Raw genomic sequence first — 23,701 nt, 5'->3', positions numbered from 1 at the left:
AGGCTTTTGCAGGTGGTTTGAGTTAATTAGCTGATTAGAGTGTGGCACCAGGGGCCATCAATTTTGAACCTTTTCACAATATTCTAATTTTCTGATATGATGAATTTGAGATTTTCATTTGTTGTCATTTGTAATCATCAAAATTAAACAAAATAAACATCTGAAATATATGAGTTTGTATGTAATGTATGAATATAATATACAAGTGTCACTTTTTAAATGGAATTACTGAAATCAATCTACTTTTTCATGATATTCTAATTTTATGACCAGCACCTGTACTCAGAACAAATGAAACAGGAATAGAGAGTGGAATCCCCAATGAGTGGAGAAGAGAGAAGAGTCTAGTTTCAAGTTTTAGGAAGTCTATTTTGGTTGAAATTAAGTTTAATATCTCTGAACTGGTGCAGGTGCTCCTCTTCCTTTTTACTGTCACTACAAACCTATTCAGTCTGTTTATTGGTCTGATGGGAGCACTGTTCCAATTCACAAGAACACAAGACTGAGAAAATCCCCGGATGGTGTTCTGGCCCCTCCCTCTTTACCCAGCATGCATCAGAGCAGACTAGTCCGTTCTCCAGACTGACGGCTGTCCCAGCATGCACTGCGGCAGCAGCAGCTTCCAGGATAGCGCTCACAGAGCTCCGAGTGTTAAGTTAAAAGTTCTCTTTTCTGTTGCTGTTGTTCAATAAAAGTATGTTTTAAGATAATTGGAGGCAAGAACATTATTATTTAAGCTTCACTATGTGGTCCATTTACTGATTTATTTAAAAAAGTTATGATAATGAGAGGACCGCAGCAACAACCGCAGCCCGGGTTAGCATTAGCAGTGGCTAAATGCAGATGGGCTAACCTTAACCCATGGCAAACGTAAGCCCTGGCTGCTGCAGACGGGCAACCATCATCAATGATATTACCCTTCACCCCCCCACCATGGACTGTTCTCCCTGCTGCCCTATGGGCTTCACAGCATTCAATGCAGGACCAGCAGGTTCTGCAGCAGCTTCTTCCCCACCGCTATCAGACTGACGAACTGTTGAATTCTAATCCAGTCTCTGCGTCACACTTGATAACATCCTATAAGTGCCTTTTGCTCCATGACTTTAAACTTGTTTCCTTTTCTCTACATTCTGATCACTGCTGCACTTTATAAATGGAAATGTTAATTTCACTGCTAAGCTGCTCTTTAACTGTTGAAAAGCTGTACAAATCAAAATTTCATTTTGTATACAAGATGGCAGTATAGTTTGTCTAAGTCTAGCATAGCTGAATCAGTGCTATGTGGAGATTTAAAAGCAGACTGAATCACCTCCAGGACACCATGTTCGTCTAAAATGAGAGTTTACAAATAAAGGGCAGCTTAGAGATGGACCTGAAGTTGGTCTGCCATCAAGGCCAGGTTTTTTAACCCTTTATAGGTCAAGTTTTTACAATTTTGGATCACTTGCATACCACCCCTTACAAATGGAGTGCCTTTTCTTTTACTCTTAGAGTGTTTTTCATGAATTTCCTACAGAAGCAATTTTGTTATTTTGCTTAATATATACGGGCAAGTTGGTGTTTCTTGTTATTACACTGACATTCATTTACGCCATCAAAATATACATCTTTTTTGAACGTTACAAAGGTAAGAAGGTCTTGTCCTGGATTCCAATAACACACTACAAAAATGATCTATAAATTAGTGAAAATGTCTTAAAGTAAGTGTATTTACCCTTAATTTGAGTAGATAAATAAGAAAATCTCCCAGTTGAAGGAGTATTTTTATCCTTAAAATCAGATTATTTGATATTATGCACTTGAAATAAGAGACTGCATCCCCCCCCTTATTTTAAATGTATATTTTCTTATTACATTTGCAAAGTATCTTACTTACCTGCTCAGTTTAAGAAAAAAATGCACTTATTAATGCACTTATTTTAAGAAAAAGTGACTTACTTAGATTTCAGTTGTTTGCAGTGTACTCTTTGCTTGAAATTTAGAGGTTTAAAGTCTTTCACTAAATGCCCTATAAAGGGTTAAGTAGGAGCAATCAAGTAATCTGACTATTGAGCGGACTTTGGAGGAACCGACTGCATACTGAGGAGGTAACTCATTGGATCCAGCTGTGGGACCAAGGGTGAATCTAAAAGTTGCAGCACACCCTCGATTTAATTGAGTTTCTGAAATTTATTTGAATAACATCTGCTGTGAATTGGTACTATTTAAATAAACCGAAAAGATAAAGAATCAGACAAAGTTTTCCAAACTGTTTTTCCAACCAATTAATGTGTGAAAGGTTTAATCTGACCTGCACTGCAAAGGTCCCCAAAACAATGGAGCAGAAGATGGGGTTGGCAAAGATGCCGTCAAAGACGTTTCTCTCTCCGTGGATCTTGCGAGCGTTGATCTCATTGAAAAGCTGCATGAGGACGAAGGTGTTGAAGATGATTGTGTAATGCTCAGAGGGGGGGGAATGGAGAGGCGCGTTGCGGCCGCTGTCGATGTTAAAGATGCGCTCGCCTGGGGAGGAAACATCAGATGAAAGAGGAAAAACATCATTCTGCGTCTTTAGCCTTCTGCATGACAGTTAAAGATCTAAACACTTTAGCGACTTGGAAAGCTAAATAAAAACCAGGAACGTGTCTCTGCTAGTCACGTTCGACCCCAAGTTCTAGCTCCATGTTGCCAGATCCTTCTTCATCCATAAAAATGGTTGTTGGCTGGATTTTGGCTCCTTTTCTAGGTTTACACCTTAAAGGAATAGTACACCCAAAACATGATTAGCCTTCATTTTCTACTCACCCCCATGCTGAACAACACTCTGGAGTACTTTTTTGATATCTCAAATGCATCTGGAGATCTGGGAGGCTTCTTGCTGTCTGCTGACATTCAAATAATGGAGGTCTATGGTGCCCGAGACAGAAAGGTCCATAAAAGTCCACAAAAACGTGTCAATATTCCTCCATACTGCTCGTCCAATGTATTCCAAGTGTCCTGAGTGGGTAGCGTCCAGAATTTACTCGAAACGAAGTCATTTAGAATGTTTTTAGAGCATAAACAGTAGTGTATAGGATTTCCTGAAAGCGCGCGCCAGCGCGTTCAGGACGCTACGGAAGCCGGCAGACCAAACCAGATGAAAGTGCGCATTCAGCATCTGCTCTGCCGATAATGCAAGCGTAGAAGAAGAAATGTGCTGTTTACCTGTGCAAAGAAAGAAACAACAAAAGAAAAATGTCTGAGGACTTCAGTGTTGAGGAAGGGCATGAGTTCTTTGCCGAGCTGAATGCGCTGGTTTGGTCTGCCGGCTTCCGTAGACTCGTGAACGCGCAGGCGCGCGCTTTCAGGAAATCCTATACACTACTGTTTATGCTCTAAAAACATTCTAAATGACTTCGTTTCGAGTAAATTCTGGATGCTACCCACTCAGGACACTTGGAATACATTGGACGAGCAGTATGGAGGAATATTGACAGGTTTTTTGTGGACTTTTATGGACCTTTCTGCCTCGGGCGCCATAGACCTCCATTATTTGAATGTCAGCAGACAGCAAGAAGCCTCCCAGATCTCCAGATGCATTTGAGATATCAAAGAAGTACTCCAGAGTGTTGTTCAGCATGGGGGTGAGTAGAAAATGAAGGCTAATCATGTTTTGGGTGTACTATTCCTTTAAGGTTTTCCTGTTACCACTTTTCTTGCTACGTCTCTGTAAATCTCACCTATGGATCATTCAGGCATGCAAATAATACTACAGTACGAGAATGTGGAATATAAACAGGTTTAAAAGGATATACTTACAATAACTTTTCTACTTGCGTCATGTAAACGTCACAAAAAACACTTGTTCTCATCTCTGCATAAAAAAAACCCTAAATCACAGTAACAGTTGTAAGGTTTCTGTATATCTAAAGTTTAAAGCTCCCCAAACTTCATTCAGTCAGCCATGTTGCAGCTGCATGGAGGCAGCGAGGCCTAGAAGGTAAACCAGGAAGACACCAACGCCTCCCTGCTGAGTAAATGTTGCACCAGTGGTTCAGAGCTGTTGGATTAAATCCTGACCTATAGCAGAAACAGGATCTTTTATCATTCAGGTTCTGCTTCCAGATGTTTTCAGTTCTTTACTGTGCAGAAAAAACATATTTTCCACAAACAATGATTGATGCGTCACCTTATTGGTACAAAAAATGATGTAACTGTTGCTTGTGGAACATTTTATTCTTTCATCAGGTTTGTAGATGGAAGAGGCAGAGAAGAGATGGTGAGCATGAAGGTTTTGGCACCAGGTGGATGAACAGAAAGCATCATTACACTGTCACCAGTAACACATCCCAGTGTGGGGTTAAGGGTCTCTGCTCAGAGACCCAGAGTGGCAGTCTGTGGGAGTGGGGCTCTAACTCAGAACATCTGGATTCCAAGTGCAATGCCCTAACCATTGGGCCGCCGCTCCCCAAAGCAGGCATTATTGTGAAGGGTCTTGCCTAAGGACCCACACCGGCAGTTCATTCCCTCCCAGCTGGGATATACACCCAGGCTTCCTGTTTGCAGGACGGGGGATTTACCTCTTGAGCTAGCCAGCCGCCATCACTGTCATTTAGACAAGGCAAACAGCACTGTGAGGATCATGGTCTTTGATTGACTTAGAGAGAAACTCCAGCAGACTCAGGTGGAGGCATCAACAACCACCTTGATCAAAGACTACCTGACAAACAGACCACAGGTTGTTAGACCGAAGGTTCAGCTGTCTGATCCAGCAGCACAGGAGCACCACAGGGGACAGTTCTCTCTCCATTCCTTTTGACTTATTATGGACACCACTGTGCATCCTCTGATGGAGATTTTAAAGAACAAAAAAAGTTTTTCAGTCAGAGGCTGTCTTGCAGATCCCCTGCAAGACAGACCGCTACAGGAGATCCTTCCTGCCTACAGCATCAGCATCTGCAATGTTTAATTTCCCTTTTTGGATTAATACATTATTTTTAAATTGAACACAGTTTATGCCTGATAATCGTGCAGGCTGCAAAAATTATTTCAGGCTCAAAAAGAACTTTGTAAACTTTATGGAGACAAACGTTTGGCATATTTGATTTATTTTAGCTTATTGGGCCCCTTTAGGTTGAACATTTCTCAATGTTACCTGAATAAACCTTTTTATCACTACTACTACTTCAGAGTAAAGGTTTACTTTTTCCTTTGGTTACTGTCAAACGCAGATTAGCCCACCGTTGGATGATGAAGAACTGTGAAGGTGTGGAAAGGACGAGCCTTTTTGGACACTCCTAAATGTTCAGAGGAAATTCTGGCTCTTTGGAAGGAAAACAAAGAGACACAGAAACTCCTCCTTTTCTGGTTTTCCTCTTGTCCTCCTGTTGTCCTTGAACCAACCAATAGTGCTTTATGCTAACATGAGGAGAACTCTGGTAAAAACAGGCCAATTACCCGCAACAGACATCCGGTGAGTCAGACAGCTGCCAGGCTGACTCCTTCTTTCTGCGTCTCCACAAAGGAGGAATTATTTTCTGCTGCTTTCTTTGATGAAAGTGTTTTGACATCTTCAGTTCAACAAACTGTGTGTTTGGACCTTTAAATATGCATCTATTTGACGGACTTTAGTTTGAGATTCAGGGAGTCAGGAAATAGTTTGGGACATGAACCGTTTGCTAAATAGCTTTCATAATCTGTCATTCCAGAGTTCTTTCTGTTGCAAGGACGTTTAGATTGGGAGGTGTGGAGATGGTCAGATGGGATTAGGAATTCAGAAAACAAGCTTTACTAGTTGGATGTGTTAAGAAATGTGTTTACCTATAAAGAGCAAAGTGAAGATGATGACCAGCTGGTAGACCCCATGGCCCAGGATGTTCTTCATCATGGTGAGAGAGATGAGCGGGTTGTTTCGCCCGTAGGGTTTCCGTAGCAACAGGGCCTCAGTGGGGGGCTCGGTAGCCAGAGCGAGGGAGGCAAACGTGTCCATGATCAAATTCACCCAAAGCATCTGCACCGCCTTCAGAGGAGAATCCTGCAGAGACATTTTCATCCAGAAACCTGTGTCACAGATCACGCTGCTATCAGAAACTTGTTCTGCAATAAATCAATTCATGTTATTTCATTTTGTAGTGAACATATGTTTAATCCAACCAAGGCACTGGGAGGATAGGCTCACCAGGAACTTTAACGAAGACCATGGAGATTTGGCTATGTTCTCCATTACATCACTGGAGCAGACAATATGTCGTAATAGTTCCTCCATAACATAATCCTCCATATTATAATGCCTCCATAACATAATCCTCCATATTGGTACCTACATAACCAAACAGTTTAACACATTTTACCCATTTTCAATAAAACTCTTAGCCTTCTTAACCCGGTTCTCCTAAACCAACCTGTCATTACTTTGATCAACTTTTCATTAAATCCCAATCTCATGCAGGAATATAATCTTGCTCTATCTTTAACAAATACAGTCAGGTCCATAAATATTGGGACATCAACACAATTCTAATCATTTTGGCTCTATACACCACCACAATGGATTTGAAATGAAATAAATGTTGATGTGCTTTATCTGCAGACTTTCAGCTTTAATTTGAGGGTATTTACATCCAAATCAGATGAACGGTGTAGGAATTACAACAGTGTGTATATGTGCCAGCCACTTTTTAAGGGACCAAAAGTAATGGGACAATCTTCTGCTCAACTGTTCCATGGCCAGGTGTGTGCTATTCCCTCATTATCCCATTTACAAGGAGCAGATAAAAGGTCCAGAGTTCATTTTAAGTCTGCTATTTGCATTTGGAATCTGTTGCTGTCAACTCTCAATATGAGATCTAAAGAGCTGTCGCTATCAGTAAGGCAAGCCATCATTAGGCTGAAAAATCAAAACAAACCCATCAGAGAGATAGCTAAAACATTAGGTGTGGCCAAATCAAGTGTTTGGAACATTCTTAAGAAGACAGAACGCACCGATGAACTCAGCAACACCAAAAGACCCGGAAGACCACGGAAAACCACTGTGGTGGATGACCGAAGAATTCTTTCCCTGGTGAAGAAAACACCCTTCACAACAGTTGGCCAGATCAAGAACACTCTCCAGGAGGTAGGTGTATGTGTTTTAAAGTCAGCAATCAAGAGAAGACTTCACCAGGGTGAATACAGAGGGTTTACCATAAGATGTAAACCATTGGTGAGCCTCAAAACTGGAAGGCCAGATTAGAGTTTGCCAAACAACATCTAAAAAAGCCTTCACAGTTCTGGAACAACATCCTTTGGACGGATGAGACCAAGACCAACTTGTACCAGAGTGATGGAGAGAGAAGAGTGTGGAGAAGGAAAGGAACTGCTAATGATCCAAAGCATACCACCTCATCAGTGAAGCATGGTGGTGGTAGTGTCATGGCGTGGGCATGTATGGCTGCCAATGGAACTGGTTCTCTTGTATTTATTGATGGTGTGACTGCTGACAAAAACAGCAGGATGAATTCTGAAGTGTTTCGGGTAATATTATCCGCCCATATTCAGCCAAATGCTTCAGAACTCATTGGACGGCGCTTCACAGTGCAGATGGACAATGACCCAAGGCATACTGCGATAGCAACCAAAGAGTTTTGTAAGGGAAAGAAGTGGAATGTTATGCAATGGCCAAGTCAATCACCTGACTTGAATCCGATTAAGCATGCATTTGGCTTGCTGAGGACAAAACTGAAGGGAAAATGCCCCAAGAACAAGCAGGAACTGAAGACCGTTGCAGTAGAGGCCTGGCAGAGCATCACCAGGGATGAAACCCAGCGTCTGGTGATGTCTATGCCTTCCAGACTTCAGGCTGTAATTGACTGCAAAGGATTTGCAACAAAGTATTAAAGAGTAAAAGTTTGATTTATGATTATTAATCTGTCCCATTATTTTTGGTCCCTTAAAAAGTGGCAGGCACATATACACACTGTTGTAATTCCTACACCGTTCATCTGATTTGGATGTAAATACCCTGAAATTAAAGCTGAAAGTCTGCAGATAAAGCACATCTTGTTTGTTTCATTTCATATCCATTGTGGTGGTGTATAGAGCCAAAAAGATTAGAATTGTGTTGATGTCCCAATATTTATGGACCTGACTGTACATTTTTGTTAAGATTGGTCTTCCTTCCACATGAATGTACGTTGTTTCTCTGACCTGGACATCACTGCTTACATAAGCCCAGTTTTAAAAATGCAATAAAAGCATTTTCTGCTATCTTTGTCTGTGCAGATAAAAGGTGAGTGATGTTTACAGGAGCGACATTTGTGTGTCTTCATCATATAAAAGTGAGTGTGTGCCAGCATGTATGAGCGTGCATAAAGCTGTCCACCTGGGTGATGCAGGCGCCGGTGAAGGCCACGATGACAGCCACTACATTGACTGTGAGCTGGAACTGCAGGAACTTGGAGATGCTATCGTAGACGTTTCGTCCCCACATCACTGCCTTGACGATACTGCTGAAGTTGTCATCAGTCAAGATGATGTCGGACGCCTCTTTGGCCACGTCTGTCCCTGCGATACCCTGGCAGAGATTGAAACAGAGCGAGAGAATCACAACTCATGACATGATTCATGCAAGCGTTCAAGCATTCAAATTACTTCTGAGTGCGACTGTCTCCATATCGTGTTGCTGTGCCTCTGAGCATCGCCGCTTGGTGTGAGTAGGAACCAGCAGGGCCTGAGGCTTATGTGTTGTTGAGAATCTTGTTTAGGAAAATACAACCAAACAAGATAAAAGTAACAAATTGACAAATCCATAAATCCTCTCTGTTACTAAATCAGTCATGGTGTTTAAACAGCCGTCTAAGATTTGACACACGAGTCGAAACATGTTGCATTAAAGAGTGATGTGACTTGAGTCCATCCATGCGGACATCTTACTCTGAAAGTCAAAGTCTGGTTTTTGCCTGATTAAGAACTGTTCCTCACCAACGGATGAGTGAACTGATTTGATTTGTGTTTCTGTCTCTTAACAGCCTTACATATTTGCCCAACAAGCGGCTTTCCTGATCCTGATCTGCTTTCCTCAGATAAGGTTTCTTCCTTCGTAGGCCGAAGCTCTGGGATGAGATTTGATGCTCTGTCACTAGAGACTAAATCTCCCGGCTGATGCTTTTAAATCAAACAACAACCATCTACATCATTTTCACAACACACATCTATGTAGGGCATTTTCGGGGGGTGGGGGTCAGGGCCACAGGGGGGGGGCTTATTTTATGGGCCTCACCACGGTCGGCCTCCTCCATCCCCTCTCACATCTAGACATTGAGGGTTGAGGGTTGTTGAAGGGGGGGGTGTGCTGGCACCGTCTATCTCCTGGAGGGGGGGTGGAGTGTGCCGGACACCCCCTCTTGGTACTCCCAGTTTTAATTGCATCTGAGAGCAACACGCAACAACACCACATCCGAGCGGGCGCAGGGAGGATCGGGGTCTTCTCACACCCCTGTTCTCCGGCTGCCGCCTGGAGTCTGGGGCCTGGAGGAAGAGCGGGCCGCCTGGTCCGTGGTTTTGGCTGGGGCTGGCTGCGGGGCCTAGGTGGCCTGCTGGTGGCGGGGCTGTCACCTCTGCTCTCCCCAAAGAAGGTTGGATGGAGGGGCATGAAGTGCCTGGTTGAAGGTTTTTTTTTTTTTTTTTTTTTTTTTTTTCTTTCTGTTCGGGGGGGGGGGGCGGTTCTGGTTGGGTGGCCGGCGCGGGATGGGTGGGCCCCGGTCCCGGGGGGGGCTCTTGCTGGGGGTGGTCCGGTCCGTGTGCGGGGTGGGGGGCCGGGCTTGAAGCAGGAAAGAGATGGGTTGGTGTGGCGGTGTCGCCGCTCCCCTCCCCTCACATCCGGATTTTAGGTTCACTTATGGGGTCATCCGATAGTCCCGGGACCGACCACCGGTGTCACCGGGTTTTTGGTCCTGGTATTATTGGATGTGAGTGTTATGTGTGAATGTGTGTCCGCGTTGTTATTTTCTTTATTTATTATTATTATTATTTTATTAAATTTTTTTTTTTTTTTTTTTTTTTCCTGTGGTACGAGTGGGGGCACTAGGGAGGGAAGGCATGATTGAGATGGTGTGTTTTTTTTTTTTTTTCTCCCAGGTTGGGGTCTCAACCGCACCCTCTCCCAAATACATCTGGTGTTGTTCGGGGATTTTCGGGGTCGGTGCCGGTGCCTTCGCTACGATGCCGGTTCCTGGGCGGTGTTTCTTTCCTATGCCGGTTCTGTGGTACCGGTTCGGGGGGGGGGGGGGGGGAGGTGCGGTGGTCTTGGGTCCTGTTTTGGGCTCCGGTTTTTCCGCTCGCACTTCTCCTCTTGCCTATTTATTTTAATTGTAATTATTAATTAATTAATTAATTTACCTATTTATTTATCTTTTTTTTTCTCTTCCTCGGTGGGGGGGAGCGGTTGCGGGCGGGTCGGTGTCTGGTGTCCGCTGTCGCATTGTGGGGGCATTGTTTTTTTTTTTTTTTTTTTTTTTTTTTCTTCTTCCTTTGGGGGGTTTGGCATGTCTGTTTTCTCGGGGGGCGGGCGGGCCTGCTGGGTGGGGGTCCTGCTGGCGGCGCGCCGCTGGTGTGTGGGGGTCCGGGCGGCTCCGGCGGGGGTAGTGTTGGGGGGCCGGTCTGGGCGGGCTGGCTGCGCTGGCTAGGTATTCGGGTGGGTTTTTCCCTCCTGGAGGCATGGCGGGGCTGCTCTGTTCCCGCTGATCGCGGCGGGTGGGGCTGCGGGGCGGGTGGGGGCCTGGAGTGGCTATGGCCGGCGCGTGGTGGGGGGCCGGGGCGGCGGAGCTGCTCCGGCCGCGTGTCAGGGCCTGGTGCGGGCGGCGGGGGGGGGCGGCGGACGTGGCTGGACTGCTTTGGCTTCGTCCGGTGGGGGGGGCGGCGCGGTTCGCTCCGCTCTGGCTTTGTGCTGCCCCTCGGGCTGCTGGGGGGGGTGGTTGCGCCGGCTGCGGTCTGCTCTTCTTGCGGTTTTGCGCCGGGCGGCTTTTCTGCTCTCGGGCTGATTCTGTGCGCGGTGTGTTTCGTTGCGCGCTGTTGGCATCGGTCTTGGTGGGGTGGGGCTGCGCTTTTGGCCGTGGGGGCGTTTTGGGGGGGTCCCGCGGCGTTCGCGGCCGGTTCGCGGCGGATGCGCATGGGCCCCGGCCGGGGGCGGGGCCGCCTGAGTGTTTTCCTGGGTGGTGCGGTCGCGGTGGGTGTTGCGGCCGGTCGCCGGGGCTTGGTGCTGGGGGGCGGGGCGTGTTTCGGTGCTCTGTGGGGCTGGGGCGTTTCGGTCGGCGCCGTGGGGGGGCTGGTGTTCGGTGCCCGGCCCTACTTCGGGGTGGCCGGCTGCCGGCGGGGCCCGCGGACTCGTCCCCGCGGCTCCCCGGGGCGCCGGCATGGCGGTGGCTGGGGGGCTTCCTCGTGGCTGTCTCTCCTCCTGCCTTGGTGGGGTCTGGTTTCCGGGGCTGGCCCCGCCTTGGTGCCTTCGCTTCTGGGGTCCCCTTGGGCGCCTGGGGCTTTGGGTCTCCCGGCGCTGGACTCAGTGCTCTGGGGGGTGTGCCTCTCCGGCTCTCCACAACCACTATTGAGCATTTTTTCTATGGTTAAAACTTTACATGCACAAGTTCACCCTCACAAACAACTACAGGTGCTAGGCTTCAGGTACTTAGAGATTCACTTCCAAACAGAAACCCCACATTCATATCTTCAGGTAACACAGAGTACATGTCAGACTTAATAATATTACGTTAGCGATAGTTTCAAGGTGTTTTCTTTATTGTATATCTCTTACCATGTTTTTTGGTTGTGCTGTTCTTTTTTTTTTTTTTTTTTTTTTTTTTTTTTCCATCTCATTACAGGTGTTGAAGCAGACTGAAAATGTTTTGTCATTGTCTCCTTCCTATCTCCTCTTTCTTTCATCTTTTGTCCTGTGTTTTTCTTTTTCTTTTTCCTTCTTCTTCTTCTGTTTTTCTGCTCTACTTACATTGCAGTGTCCATATGAACTGTAAAACTCCCTGCATAATTATAATAAAGCAATTTATATACATGAAACAAGTGGAGCAGTATGGCAATTGCCATACCGCTACACTTGTGAAAGTAAAATCTGTTGGGCTCCTTTTGGCATCAAGACAATTATTCTTATTGCCACCTTGCCAGACAGGACACTGTAAAAAAAAAAAAAAAAAAATCAAACAACAAATAACATCTTTATTCTTCTGGCTTTTAACACCGTTTTTATTTTTTACAGTGTGCTACTGCAGTAATCTTATGATTTAATAGAAAGTTAGTTCTCTCCTATGTTTACCTGCTGTGAAAACCTGGAGGTTTTTAAAGAAATGCTTGGTCTGGTTTTTAAAACCTGGGGATCTAAAAATCTGCAGCAGAATTATTACTGGTGCATCAGGTTTCCAATGTGTAATAATTACACAACAGGCTGTTGCGTGTTTACATTCCTGAAGCCAGCATGTTCCCTAAGAAGAATCCAGCCTTGGAGGATTTAGAGGAGATAAGGAAAATTATCCTGGACCTGGATGAAGAGGTGAAGGATTTCCGATGCTAAATGAGGAAAATAAAAAATGGAGGGCAGTTTGGGAAGACCAGATGGCTGACCTAGATCAGAACACCAGAATGAATGATGTGATCATCACCGGACTGCCTGTCAAGCCCCACGGTCACGGTGGCGGCGCCTGTCCAGCTGGTGAGCCGTCACACGGAGGGAAGAAGTCCACAGAGGAACAGGGGGAGAAGCAGGTAGAGGATAAGGTAGCGGAACAGGTGGAGGAACAGTTGGAGGAACAGGTGAAGGAACAGGTGAAGGAACAGGTGGAGGAACAGGTAGATGAACAGTTGGAGGAACAGGTGAAGGAACAGGTGGAGGAACAGGTAGATGAACAGTTGGAGGAACAGTTGGAGGAACAGGTGAAGGAACAGGTGAAGGAACAGGTGGAGGAACAGGTAGATGTACAGGTGAAGGAACAGGTAGATGAACAGTTGGAGGAACAGTTGGAGGAACAGGTGAAGGAACAGGTGGAGGAACAGGTGAAGGAACAGGTGAAGGAACAGATAGATGAACAGTTGGAGGAACAGGTGGAGGAACAGGTGAAGGAACAGTTGGAGGAACAGGTGAAGGAACAGGTGGAGGAACAGGTAGATGTACAGGTGAAGGAACAGGTAGATGAACAGTTGGAGGAACAGGTGGAGGAACAGTTGGGAGGAACAGGTGAAGGAACAGGTGGAGGAACAGGTGGAGGAACAGGTAGATGAACAGTTGGAGGAACAGTTGGAGGAACAGGTGAAGGAACAGGTGGAGGAACAGGTGAAGGAACAGGTGAAGGAACAGGTAGATGAACAGGTGGAGGAACAGGTGGAGGAACAGTTGGGAGGAACAGGTGAAGGAACAGGTGGAGGAACAGGTAGATGAACAGTTGGAGGAACAGTTGGAGGAACAGGTGAAGGAACAGGTGGAGGAACAGGTGAAGGAACAGGTGAAGGAACAGGTAGATGAACAGTTGGAGGAACAGTTGGAGGAATAGGTGAAGGAACAGGTGGAGGAACAGGTGGAGGAACAGGTAGATGAACTGTTGGAGGAACAGTTGAAGGAACAGGTGGAGGAACAGGTGGAGGAACAGGTAGATGAACAGTTGGAGGAACAGGTGAAGGAACAGGTGGAGGAACAGGTGGAGGAACAGGTGAAGGAACAGGTGAAGGAACAGGTAGATGAACAGTTGGAGGAACAGGTGGAGGAACAGTTGGGAGGAACAGGTGAAGGAACAGGTGGAGGAACAGGTGGAAGAACAGTTGGGAGGAACAGGTGAAGGAACAGGTGGAGGAACAGGTGAAGGAACAGGTGAAGGAACAGGTGGAAGAACAGTTGGGAGGAACAGGTGAAGGAACAGGTGGAGGAACAGGTGAAGGAACAGGTGAAGGAACAGGTGGAGGAACAGGTAGATGAACAGTTGGAGGAACAGGTGAAGGAACAGGTGGAGGAACAGGTGAAGGAACAGGTGAAGGAACAGGTGGAGGAACAGGTAGATGAACAGTTGGAGGAACAGTTGGAGGAACAGGTGAAGGAACAGGTGGAGGAACAGGTGAAGGAACAGGTGAAGGAACAGGTAGATGAACAGTTGGAGGAATAGGTGAAGGAACAGGTGGAGGAACAGGTAGATGAACTGTTGGAGGAACAGGTGAAGGAACAGGTGGAGGAACAGGTGGAGGAACAGGTAGATGAACAGTTGGAGGAACAGGTGAAGAAACAGGTGGAGGAACAGGTGGAGGAACAGGTGGAGGAACAGGTGAAGGAACAGGTGAAGGAATAGGTGAAGGAACAGGTGGAGGAACAGGTAGATGAACAGTTGGAGGAACAGTTGGAGGAACAGGTGAAGGAACAGGTGGAGGAACAGGTGAATGAACAGGTGAAGGAACAGGTAGATGAACAGTTGGAGGAACAGTTGGAGGAATAGGTGAAGGAACAGGTGGAGGAACAGGTGGAGGAACAGATAGATGAACAGTTGGAGGAACAGGTGGAGGAACAGGTAGATGAACTGTTGGAGGAACAGGTGAAGGAACAGGTGGAGGAACAGGTGGAGGAACAGTTGGAGGAACAGGTGGAGGAACAGGTGAAGGAACAGGTGGAGGAACAGTTGGGAGGAACAGGTGGAGGAACAGGTGGAGGAACAGTTGGGAGGAACAGGTGAAGGAACAGGTGGAGGAACAGGTGAAGGAACATGTGAAGGAACAGGTGGAGGAACAGGTGGAGGAACAGGTAGATGAACAGTTGGAGGAACAGGTGAAGGAACAGGTAGATGAACAGTTGGAGGAACAGGTGGAGGAACAGTTGGGAGGAACAGGTGAAGGAACAGGTGGAGGAACAGGTAGATGAACTGTTGGAAGAACAGGTGAAGGAACAGGTGGAGGAACAGGTGGAGGAACAGGTAGATGAACAGTTGGAGGAACAGGTGAAGGAACAGGTGGAGGAACAGGTGGAGGAACAGATAGATGAACAGTTGGAGGAACAGGTGGAGGAACAGGTAGATGAACTGTTGGAGGAACAGGTGAAGGAACAGGTGGAGGAACAGGTGGAGGAACAGTTGGAGGAACAGGTGGAGGAACAGGTGAAGGAACAGGTGGAGGAACAGTTGGGAGGAACAGGTGGAGGAACAGGTGGAGGAACAGTTGGGAGGAACAGGTGAAGGAACAGGTGAAGGAACAGGTGGAGGAACAGGTGGAGGAACAGGTAGATGAACAGTTGGAGGAACAGGTGAAGGAACAGGTAGATGAACAGTTGGAGGAACAGGTGGAGGAACAGTTGGGAGGAACAGGTGAAGGAACAGGTGGAGGAACAGGTAGATGAACTGTTGGAAGAACAGGTGAAGGAACAGGTGGAGGAACAGGTGGAGGAACAGGTAGATGAACAGTTGGAGGAACAGGTGAAGGAACAGGTGGAGGAACAGGTGGAGGAACAGGTGGAGGAACAGGTGAAGGAACAGGTGAAGGAACATGTAGATGAACAGTTGGAGGAACAGGTGGAGGAACAGTTGGGAGGAACAGGTGAAGGAACAGGTGGAGGAACAGGTGGAGGAACAGTTGGGAGGAAGGGGTGAAGGAACAGGTGGAGGAACAGTTGGGAGAAACAGGTGAAGGAACAGGTGGAGGAACAGGTAGATGAACAGTTGGAGGAACAGTTGGAGGAACAGGTGAAGGAACAGGTGGAGGAACAGGTGAAGGAACAGGTGAAGGAACAGGTAGATGAACAGTTGGAGGAACAGTTGGAGGAATAGGTGAAGGAACAGGTGGAGGAACAGGTGGAGGAACAGGTAGATGAACTGTTGGAGGAACAGGTGAAGGAACAGGTGGAGGAACAGGCAGATGAACAGTTGGAGGAACAGGTGAAGGAACAGGTGGAGGAACAGTTGGAGGAACAGGTGGAGGAACAGGTGAAGGAACAGGTGAAGGAATAGGTGAAGGAACAGGTGAAGGAACAGGTAGATGAACAGTTGGAGGAACAGTTGGAGGAACAGGTGAAGGAACAGGTGGAGGAACAGGTGAAGGAACAGGTGAAGGAACAGGTAGATGAACAGTTGGAGGAACAGTTGGAGGAATAGGTGAAGGAACAGGTGGAGGAACAGGTGGAGGAACAGGTAGATGAACTGTTGGAGGAACAGGTGAAGGAACAGGTGGAGGAACAGGTGGAGGAACAGATAGATGAACAGTTGGAGGAACAGGTGGAGGAACAGTTGGAGGAACAGGTGGAGCAACAGGTGAAGGAACAGGTGCAGGAACAGTTGGGAGGAACAGGTGGAGGAACAGGTGGAGGAACAGTTGGGAGGAACAGGTGAAGGAACAGGTGGAGGAACAGGTGAAGGAACAGGTGAAGGAACAGGTGGAGGAACAGGTGGAGGAACAGGTAGATGAACAGTTGGAGGAACAGGTGAAGGAACAGGTGAAGGAACAGGTAGATGAACAGTTGGAGGAACAGGTGGAGGAACAGTTGAGAGGAACAGGTGAAGGAAGAGGTGGAGGAACAGGTGAAGGAACAGGTGAAGGAACAGGTGGAGGAACAGGTGGAGGAACAGGTAGATGAACAGGTGAAGGAACAGATAGATGAACAGTTGGAGGAACAGGTGAAGGAACAGGTGAAGGAACAGGTGGAGGAACAGGTGAAGGAACAGGTGAAGGAACAGGTGGAGGAACAGGTGAAGGAACAGGTGGAGGAACAGGTGAAGGAACAGGTGAAGGAACAGGTGGAGGAACAGGTGGAGGAACAGGTAGATGAACAGGTGGAGGAACAGGTAGATGAACAGGTGAAGGAACAGATAGATGAACAGTTGGAGGAACAGGTGAAGGAACAGGTGAAGGAACAGGTGGAGGAACAGGTGAAGGAACAGGTAGAGGAACAGGTGGAGAAACAGGTGGGGGAACGGGTGGAGGAACAGGTAGAGGAACAGGTGGGGGAACGGGTGGAGGAACAGGTGAAGGAACAGGTAGATGAACGGGTGGAGGAACAGGCGAAGGAACACGTAGATGAACAGGTGAAGGAACAGGTAGAGGAACAGGTGGAGAAACAGGTGGGGGAACGGGTGGAGGAACAGGTAGATGAACGGGTGGAGGAACAGGTGAAGGAACAGGTAGATGAATGGGTGGAGGAACAGGTGAAGGAACAGGTAGATGAACAGTTGGAGTAACAGGTGGAGGAACAGGTGAATGAACAGGTAAAGGAACAGGTAGAGAAACAGGTGGGGGAACGGGTGGAGGAACAGGTGAAGGAACAGGTAGATGAACGGGTGGAGGAACAGGTGAAGGAACAGGTAGATGAACGGGTGGAGGAACAGGTGAAGGAAAAGGTAGATGAACAGGTGAAGGAACAGGTGGAGGAACAGGTAGATGAACAGGTGAAGGAACAGGTAGATGAACAGGTGGAGGAAAAGGTGAAGGAAAAGGTGGAGGAACAGGTAGATGAACAGTTTGAGGAACAGTTGGAGGAATAGGTGAAGGAACAGGTGGAGGAACAGGTGAAGGAACAGGTGAAGGAACAGCTGGAGGAACAGGTAGATGAACAGGTAGATGAACAGTTGGAGGAACAGTTGGAGGAACAGGTGAAGGAACAGGTGGAGGAACAGTTGGAGGAACAGGTGAAGGAACAGGTGGAGGAACAGTTGGAGGAACAGTTGGAGGAACAGGTGAAGGAACAGGTGGAGGAACAGGTGAAGGAACAGGTGAAGGAACAGGTGGAGGAACAGGTAGATGTACAGGTGAAGGAACAGGTAGATGAACAGGTGAAGGAACAGGTAGATGAACAGGTGAAGGAACAGGTAGATGAACAGTTGGAGGAACAGGTGAAGGAACAGGTAGATGAACAGGTGAAGGAACAGGTAGATGAACAGTTGGAGGAACAGGTGGAGGAACGGGTGAAGGAATAGGTGAAGGAACAAGTAGATGAACAGGTGGAGAAACGGGAAGGAACAGGTAGATGAACAGTTGGAAAAACAGGTGGAGGAGCAGGTGGAGGAACAGGTGAAGGAACAGGTAGATGAACAGTTGGAGGAACAGGTGAAGGAGCAGGTGGAGGAACAGGTGAAGGAACAGGTAGATGAACAGTTGGAGGAACAGGTGGAGAAACAGGGGAAGGAACAGGTAGATGAACAGTTTAAAAACAGGTGGAGGAGCAGGTGGAGGAACAGATAGATGAACAGTTGGAGGAACAGGTGAAGGAACAGGTGAAGGAACAGGTGGATGAACAGGTGAAGGAACAGGTGGATGAACAGGTGAAGGAACAGGTAGATGAACAGTTGGAGGAACAGGTGGAGGAACAGTTGGAGGAGCAGGTGGAGGAACAGTTGGCCCTGTTCCTCTTGTTAAAGCTGGACTGTGACTCCATTGCAGCGCGCAACTTGATCCAGAGATGAGGGAACAATGACAGACCAGCGATTATCATGAGGTTCAGTAACAGGAAACAAAAATCTGCTGAAACTGGGCAGGTTGCTGAAGGAGTCAGACGTGTTCGTTAACAAGAAGAACGCCGACATGGCGAGGAAGGACCGGTTCGTGAGCAAGCAAAAGAAAATCCAGTCCAGGTGCACCACCCACTGTAAGGTCTTCATCAGGCTGAATGGAACCGGAGGGAACAAGGCTTTGGTCATTCTGGATAAATACGATTGAACTCTCTGAGGAACATTTTGAGCACAGGCGATATCAGCACCACTTTCACCATGTTACTTACAAGTTACAGGAACTGTTTGTACGTCACTGATGGACACTACACCTCCAATAACCTGAAAACATTCAGCTACACGGATTATAAAAGTCAGGACATGGAAGACAATGTGGATCCAGATAACAACTTCTTCTATGACATTGTTGATAACTTCTGCTACACAACCGATCAGTTCAACATTTCAAGTAGATTATCAGTTTTCTATCATACATTTCAACAGCAGAAGGTTCTATGCAAAGTTCAACAACATGAAAGACTGAAGCAGTTTAAAAAGCCAATCAGCCTCATAGCATCTCTGAAACATGGAGTCTGATATAGAATATGATCATTTTCTGAATATCTTTAAAGTATTATACGATAAAAACTAAGCTCCATGGATCACATATATATATATGTACATCAAGTGAAAAAACATTTTAATGCTGATAGCATGTGCTTGATGCAAAACAGCTGATGATAAAAAACATTTAAAAAGGTCATCATTATGAGGAACACAAATAAAAAACCCAATGTTTACCATGTCAATGGTATTGGCACTCTTTGCTGCAAATCAGTATCAAAACCTACTTCGGCTCACCTGTTGCAAATCACAAATGAAGATCACTTTTGATGAACTGCCTCCACACATGTGACATGAATTAACCAATAAATGATGTTGGTGCTTTAAAAGCAACTGTTAGTCCATTTTCACATGTGACAATGGTAAAGACAAAGGAGTTGTCTGAGGACACCAGAAATGCTATTATTTGTAAGCAAAAGAACTCCAAAGGGTATAAAGCCGTCTCCAAAGACCTTGGTATCCCTATCACAGCAGTCTGCTGTGATTGTTTCAGCAAGTGGGCGGAGGCCAAGGAAGACCCCATTGCTAAAGAAAAGACATAAAAAAGAATGACTGGTCTTTGCAAAAGAGAACCTGGACAAACCTCAAGCCTTCTAGGACAACATTTTATGGACAGATGAAACAAACATGGAGCTTTTTGGTAATTCACACCAACAGTATGTTTACAGACGGCGCAATGAAGCCTTTAAAGAAAAGAACACCATACCAACACTCATGCATGGTGGAGGATCCATAATGCTGTGGGGCTGCTTTGCGGCATCTGGTACTGGAGGCCATCATGAAATCAGAAGATTATCAAGAAATTCTGGAGCGAAATGTCTTGCCCAGTGTAAGAAAACCTGGTTTGAGGCGAAGATCCTGGGTCTTCCAGCAAGATAATGACCCAAAGCACAGCTTTAAAAGCACACAGGCATGGTTGAAGGGGAAAAAAACGGACTGTTTTAAAATGGCCAACAGTGAGTCTTGATCTCAATCCAATTGAAAACATTTGGGTAGAGCTGAAATCTGCCATTGGAGAAAGGAAGACTGCAAATGTACAAGAGCTTGAGCAGATTGCAAAAGAAGAATAGGAGAAGCTTCTAGATGAATATTAGAAACGTTTGGAGGCTGTCATTGCTGCTGAAGGCTGTGTAACCAAATATTAGGGAGGGGAGTCAATGCTAGTGCACATGCTGGTTTTCTGTTTTTTCCTTCGGAATTTAAATATTTGTGCTGAAATGGTACCAGTCTTTGTTCAATTATTTTGGACCTTAAATTGAAAGATCATGTCAATATAAATTTTGAACATTTCCATTAATTTCTGAAGATATTTACTCAACTCTGCTTTGAATAAACTGACTTTGAAACCAATAAAAAATTATCTGAGTTAGAACTAGAAAGACGTGAAGATAAAATGACTGCCATCCTTCTCCTGTCGTACTTCACATTTCAACCAAAATTACAGAGAGCAACTTGAACCAGCAGAAATGTTTGTTAGTGTTAATAATATGCCCTCAGCTTACCATAGCAAAGCCCACGTCAGCCTTCTTCAAAGCGGGTCCGTCGTTAGTCCCGTCTCCTGTTACTGCAACAACCTGCCTCTGTTCCACAGCAAGGCTGTCAATGATGCCTGGACACACGGAGGCGGGTGGAAAAAAGGCTCACTATGCTTGTGTTTAACTGAATATTGTGCATTTTAGTGAGAAACCCTGGAGTCTCACCTTTAACCAGTGTGTGCTTGTCTGTCGGAGAGGATCGAGCCAAAACGCGCAGTTTGGGCCAGATTTTATCGATGCGTTCCTGTTCAATCTGCAGAGAAAAGAGAAAAACCACATCAGCAGGTCTAACTGTGAATCTCTGGAAGGAAGCGAGATGCTCACACTGCTCTGTGATCAGTTCAGTCATCCTCATTCTCACTCCTTGGAAAAGCAAAGGAACTCTGTTCTACAGAGACCTTATTATGGCCAATCTATACGAACATTTCTCTATCTCTTTTCTTAATCGCTTCAGTAGCTATCTATCATTGCATCACCACCGTTTACATTTTATTAATTGAAAAGAATTTGAAAGTCTCTCTATCCCTTCTTTTAAAAAATGAAAAGCTTAGATTAAGTGTGAGCCTTTAACTGCACCAATAAAACCAAACTTGGGGAAGGAGCATTTTTCATTCAATAGACATAGCAGTTTTTCAGCAGTGTAGTAAAATCCCATTTTTGAAGTAGTTGTGATGCCATAAAGATAGAACAGGATCATATTTACAGTGACTCACCAGGTGAGAAGTGAATCTAAATACTTTAAACTCTGAGCTGAGCCTAAAGTAATCTGTTATTGTCAGGCTCAGACTGGGAACGATTTTTGGCCCTGTCATTTTTTCATCTACACCAGCCCCCTCCAGCAGATGCAAAACCCCGTCATGCACCTCAACACATTTTTGCTAAATATTCTAACATAAATTCGCCAAATATAAGAAATGGTTTAAAGAAAAAGTATTTTAGTTTGATTATAATTCAGTGAGGCAGTGGGTAGCACTGCTGAGCTTCCAGCAAGAAGGTTCTGGGTTCGATTCCTGGCCAAGGGTCTTTCTGCATGGAGTTTGCATGTTCTCCCTGAGCATGTGTGGGTTCTCTCCGGGTACTCCGGCTTCCTCCCACAGTCCAAAAACATGACTGTTAGGTTAATTGGCTTCTCTAAATCCTCCTTGGGTGTGAGTGTGTGAATGGTTGTTTGTCCTGTGTATCTCTGTGTTGCCCTGCGATGGACTGGCGACCTGTCCAGGGTGGATCCCGCCCCTCACCCATTGACTGCTAGAGATAGGCACCAGCACCCCTCGCGACCCCACTCAGGACAAGCGTGTCAGATAATGGATGGACGGATATAATTTAGTTTGTTGCAAGGATTTTACAGTTTGAAGAAATAGAAAATTACACCATATGCCAACAGTCACAAGGATGTGCATGACAAGGAAGGGCTATATATACTGCATGCATCATTTAGGTAGTTAACATTGGATTAGTTCTTGAGCTTCTTGAGTTATTTACTGTCGCAGGTAGGAGCTTCGGCCGGAGAGGAAGTGTTTGGACCGGTATGATTTAAGGAGGGCCGGCCCTCGAACGCTGGGTAAATGCCCGGTATAACCAGAGATGGCAAAAGTACTCACTTTCCGTACTTGAGTAAAAGTACAGATACTTGTGTTAAAAAATACTCTGGTAAAAGTGGAAGTACTGATTAAACTTCTTTACTCAAGTAAAAGTAACAAAGTACATTCTTGTAAATGTACTTAAAGTATAAAAGTAAAAGTAGAAACCACTTTTTTCATGCCGTTGCCTACATTTTAAATGGATGTCTGCCAATAGGACTAGATCTCCGTTGTGTTCATTTTCAATCATCTCGTCGTCCATGCTACTATGCTAACGCCACCGCCACCAAGCTGCAATGATTTGCCGTGAATGAATACCGCCGAATCTGTCGATTCATCTTGTAGTGGTGCGTCAAATGCAACGTAGATTCCCATCCAATTAGATTGAATTTGGTATTGATGACATGAAAAATAATAACGGTAACTCCATTGAAATTATTCAAAACTAAAGTAACGAGCCAATTTTTAAAAATGTAAGGAGTAGAAGTAAAAAGTCACCATAAAAATAATTAGTAAAGTAAAGTAAAAATATCAGAAAAATCTACTTGAGTACAATAACAAAGTAATTGTACTTCCTTACTTCCCATCTCTGGGTATAACAGATTACCAGTCCGAGTCCGGTTATGATTTTTTTCCTGGTAACGCAGCATCTATGTCTATTTTAAACCTCTAATATAGATATTAGAGGTTAAACATCATTCTATAGTTATTTCTTTAAAAAGGATTTTAAAAAGTCCTGAAAAAACATTAAGCTGATTCTGAGAGATGCTGAACATCTACAGCTGCCAAAAAACTAACTTTAATAGATCAGTAAGGGAAGAAAATGACTGATTTTAACACAGATAAAGAAATGAGAAATGATCTAACATGTTTGTATTTGATACAGTTAAAAAAGCTACGACCAAACCTACCTCCCCTTTCTCGTTCCTGATTCGTCGGTTGAACTCTTTCCCCTCCAGACAGATGAAGTCGTCTCCAGGGTTGATTATACCACACTTGGCAGCGATGGCCCTCGCTGTGTTGATGTTGTCACCGGTTACCATTCGCACCGTGATGCCGGCGCGCTGACACTTCCGGATGGCTTCCGGCACCTTGGAAAGGTCAAAGAATTTAGTTCAAAAAGAAACAGCAGTTTCAGTCTTTAGGTGGATTTTAAACCACGTTTAGTTAAAATATCAGGTGAATGTGTTGGTTGTTTTCTTCAGGTAAGTTAAGAAATCACAAACCTCAGGCCGCACAGGGTCCTCTATCCCCACTACGGTTATGCAGGTCAGCTCAGTCACTATCTCAGCCTCGTTGTCCCATTCTGGCTCTGGATTTGGTGGTAGATCACGGTAAGCTATGCAGATGGTCCTCAACCCTTCACAGGCCATGGGTTCAATCACCTAGCAGTCAGTAATGAAAAACATGGTCTAAAAAGGCAGAAAACATCCAAATACACGCTACATGCATCATTGGAATCCCAATATGTTAAAGAGAGACGAGGTTTGATGGATGCGATGTGACGTAGCTCCAGGGAAAGACCCCCAGCGTCTGAGTGTGACACAGAGAGGAGGTGACATAAAGCTGCCACGACACAAACTGCTGA

The 23,701-nt window shown here is 45.7% G+C and overlaps 1 protein-coding gene across 1 annotated transcript in view; it reads right to left on the bottom strand.

The window, feature by feature from the left end:
* Positions 1 to 2,290: 2,290 nt before the first annotated feature.
* Positions 2,291 to 23,701, bottom strand: part of LOC119778763 (plasma membrane calcium-transporting ATPase 3-like) — a gene marked incomplete at both ends in the record, with an annotated part of 60,544 nt that continues 39,133 nt past the window's right edge. Inside the window, 7 exons of the mRNA XM_038278137.1 lie at positions 2,291 to 2,502; positions 5,779 to 5,992; positions 8,318 to 8,509; positions 20,501 to 20,607; positions 20,699 to 20,786; positions 23,025 to 23,204; positions 23,340 to 23,498. Of these exons, the coding sequence (XP_038134065.1) occupies positions 2,291 to 2,502; positions 5,779 to 5,992; positions 8,318 to 8,509; positions 20,501 to 20,607; positions 20,699 to 20,786; positions 23,025 to 23,204; positions 23,340 to 23,498 (1,152 nt within the window). The remainder of the gene's footprint in view (positions 2,503 to 5,778; positions 5,993 to 8,317; positions 8,510 to 20,500; positions 20,608 to 20,698; positions 20,787 to 23,024; positions 23,205 to 23,339; positions 23,499 to 23,701) is intronic.

Source organism: Cyprinodon tularosa, unplaced genomic scaffold (assembly GCF_016077235.1).
Source record: "Cyprinodon tularosa strain WSP-4 unplaced genomic scaffold, ASM1607723v1 ctg1386, whole genome shotgun sequence".
NCBI classification, from domain to species: domain Eukaryota; kingdom Metazoa; phylum Chordata; class Actinopteri; order Cyprinodontiformes; family Cyprinodontidae; genus Cyprinodon; species Cyprinodon tularosa.
The sequence above is the reverse complement of the archived record's forward strand: the minus strand, read 5'-3'. Positions and strand labels throughout refer to the sequence as shown.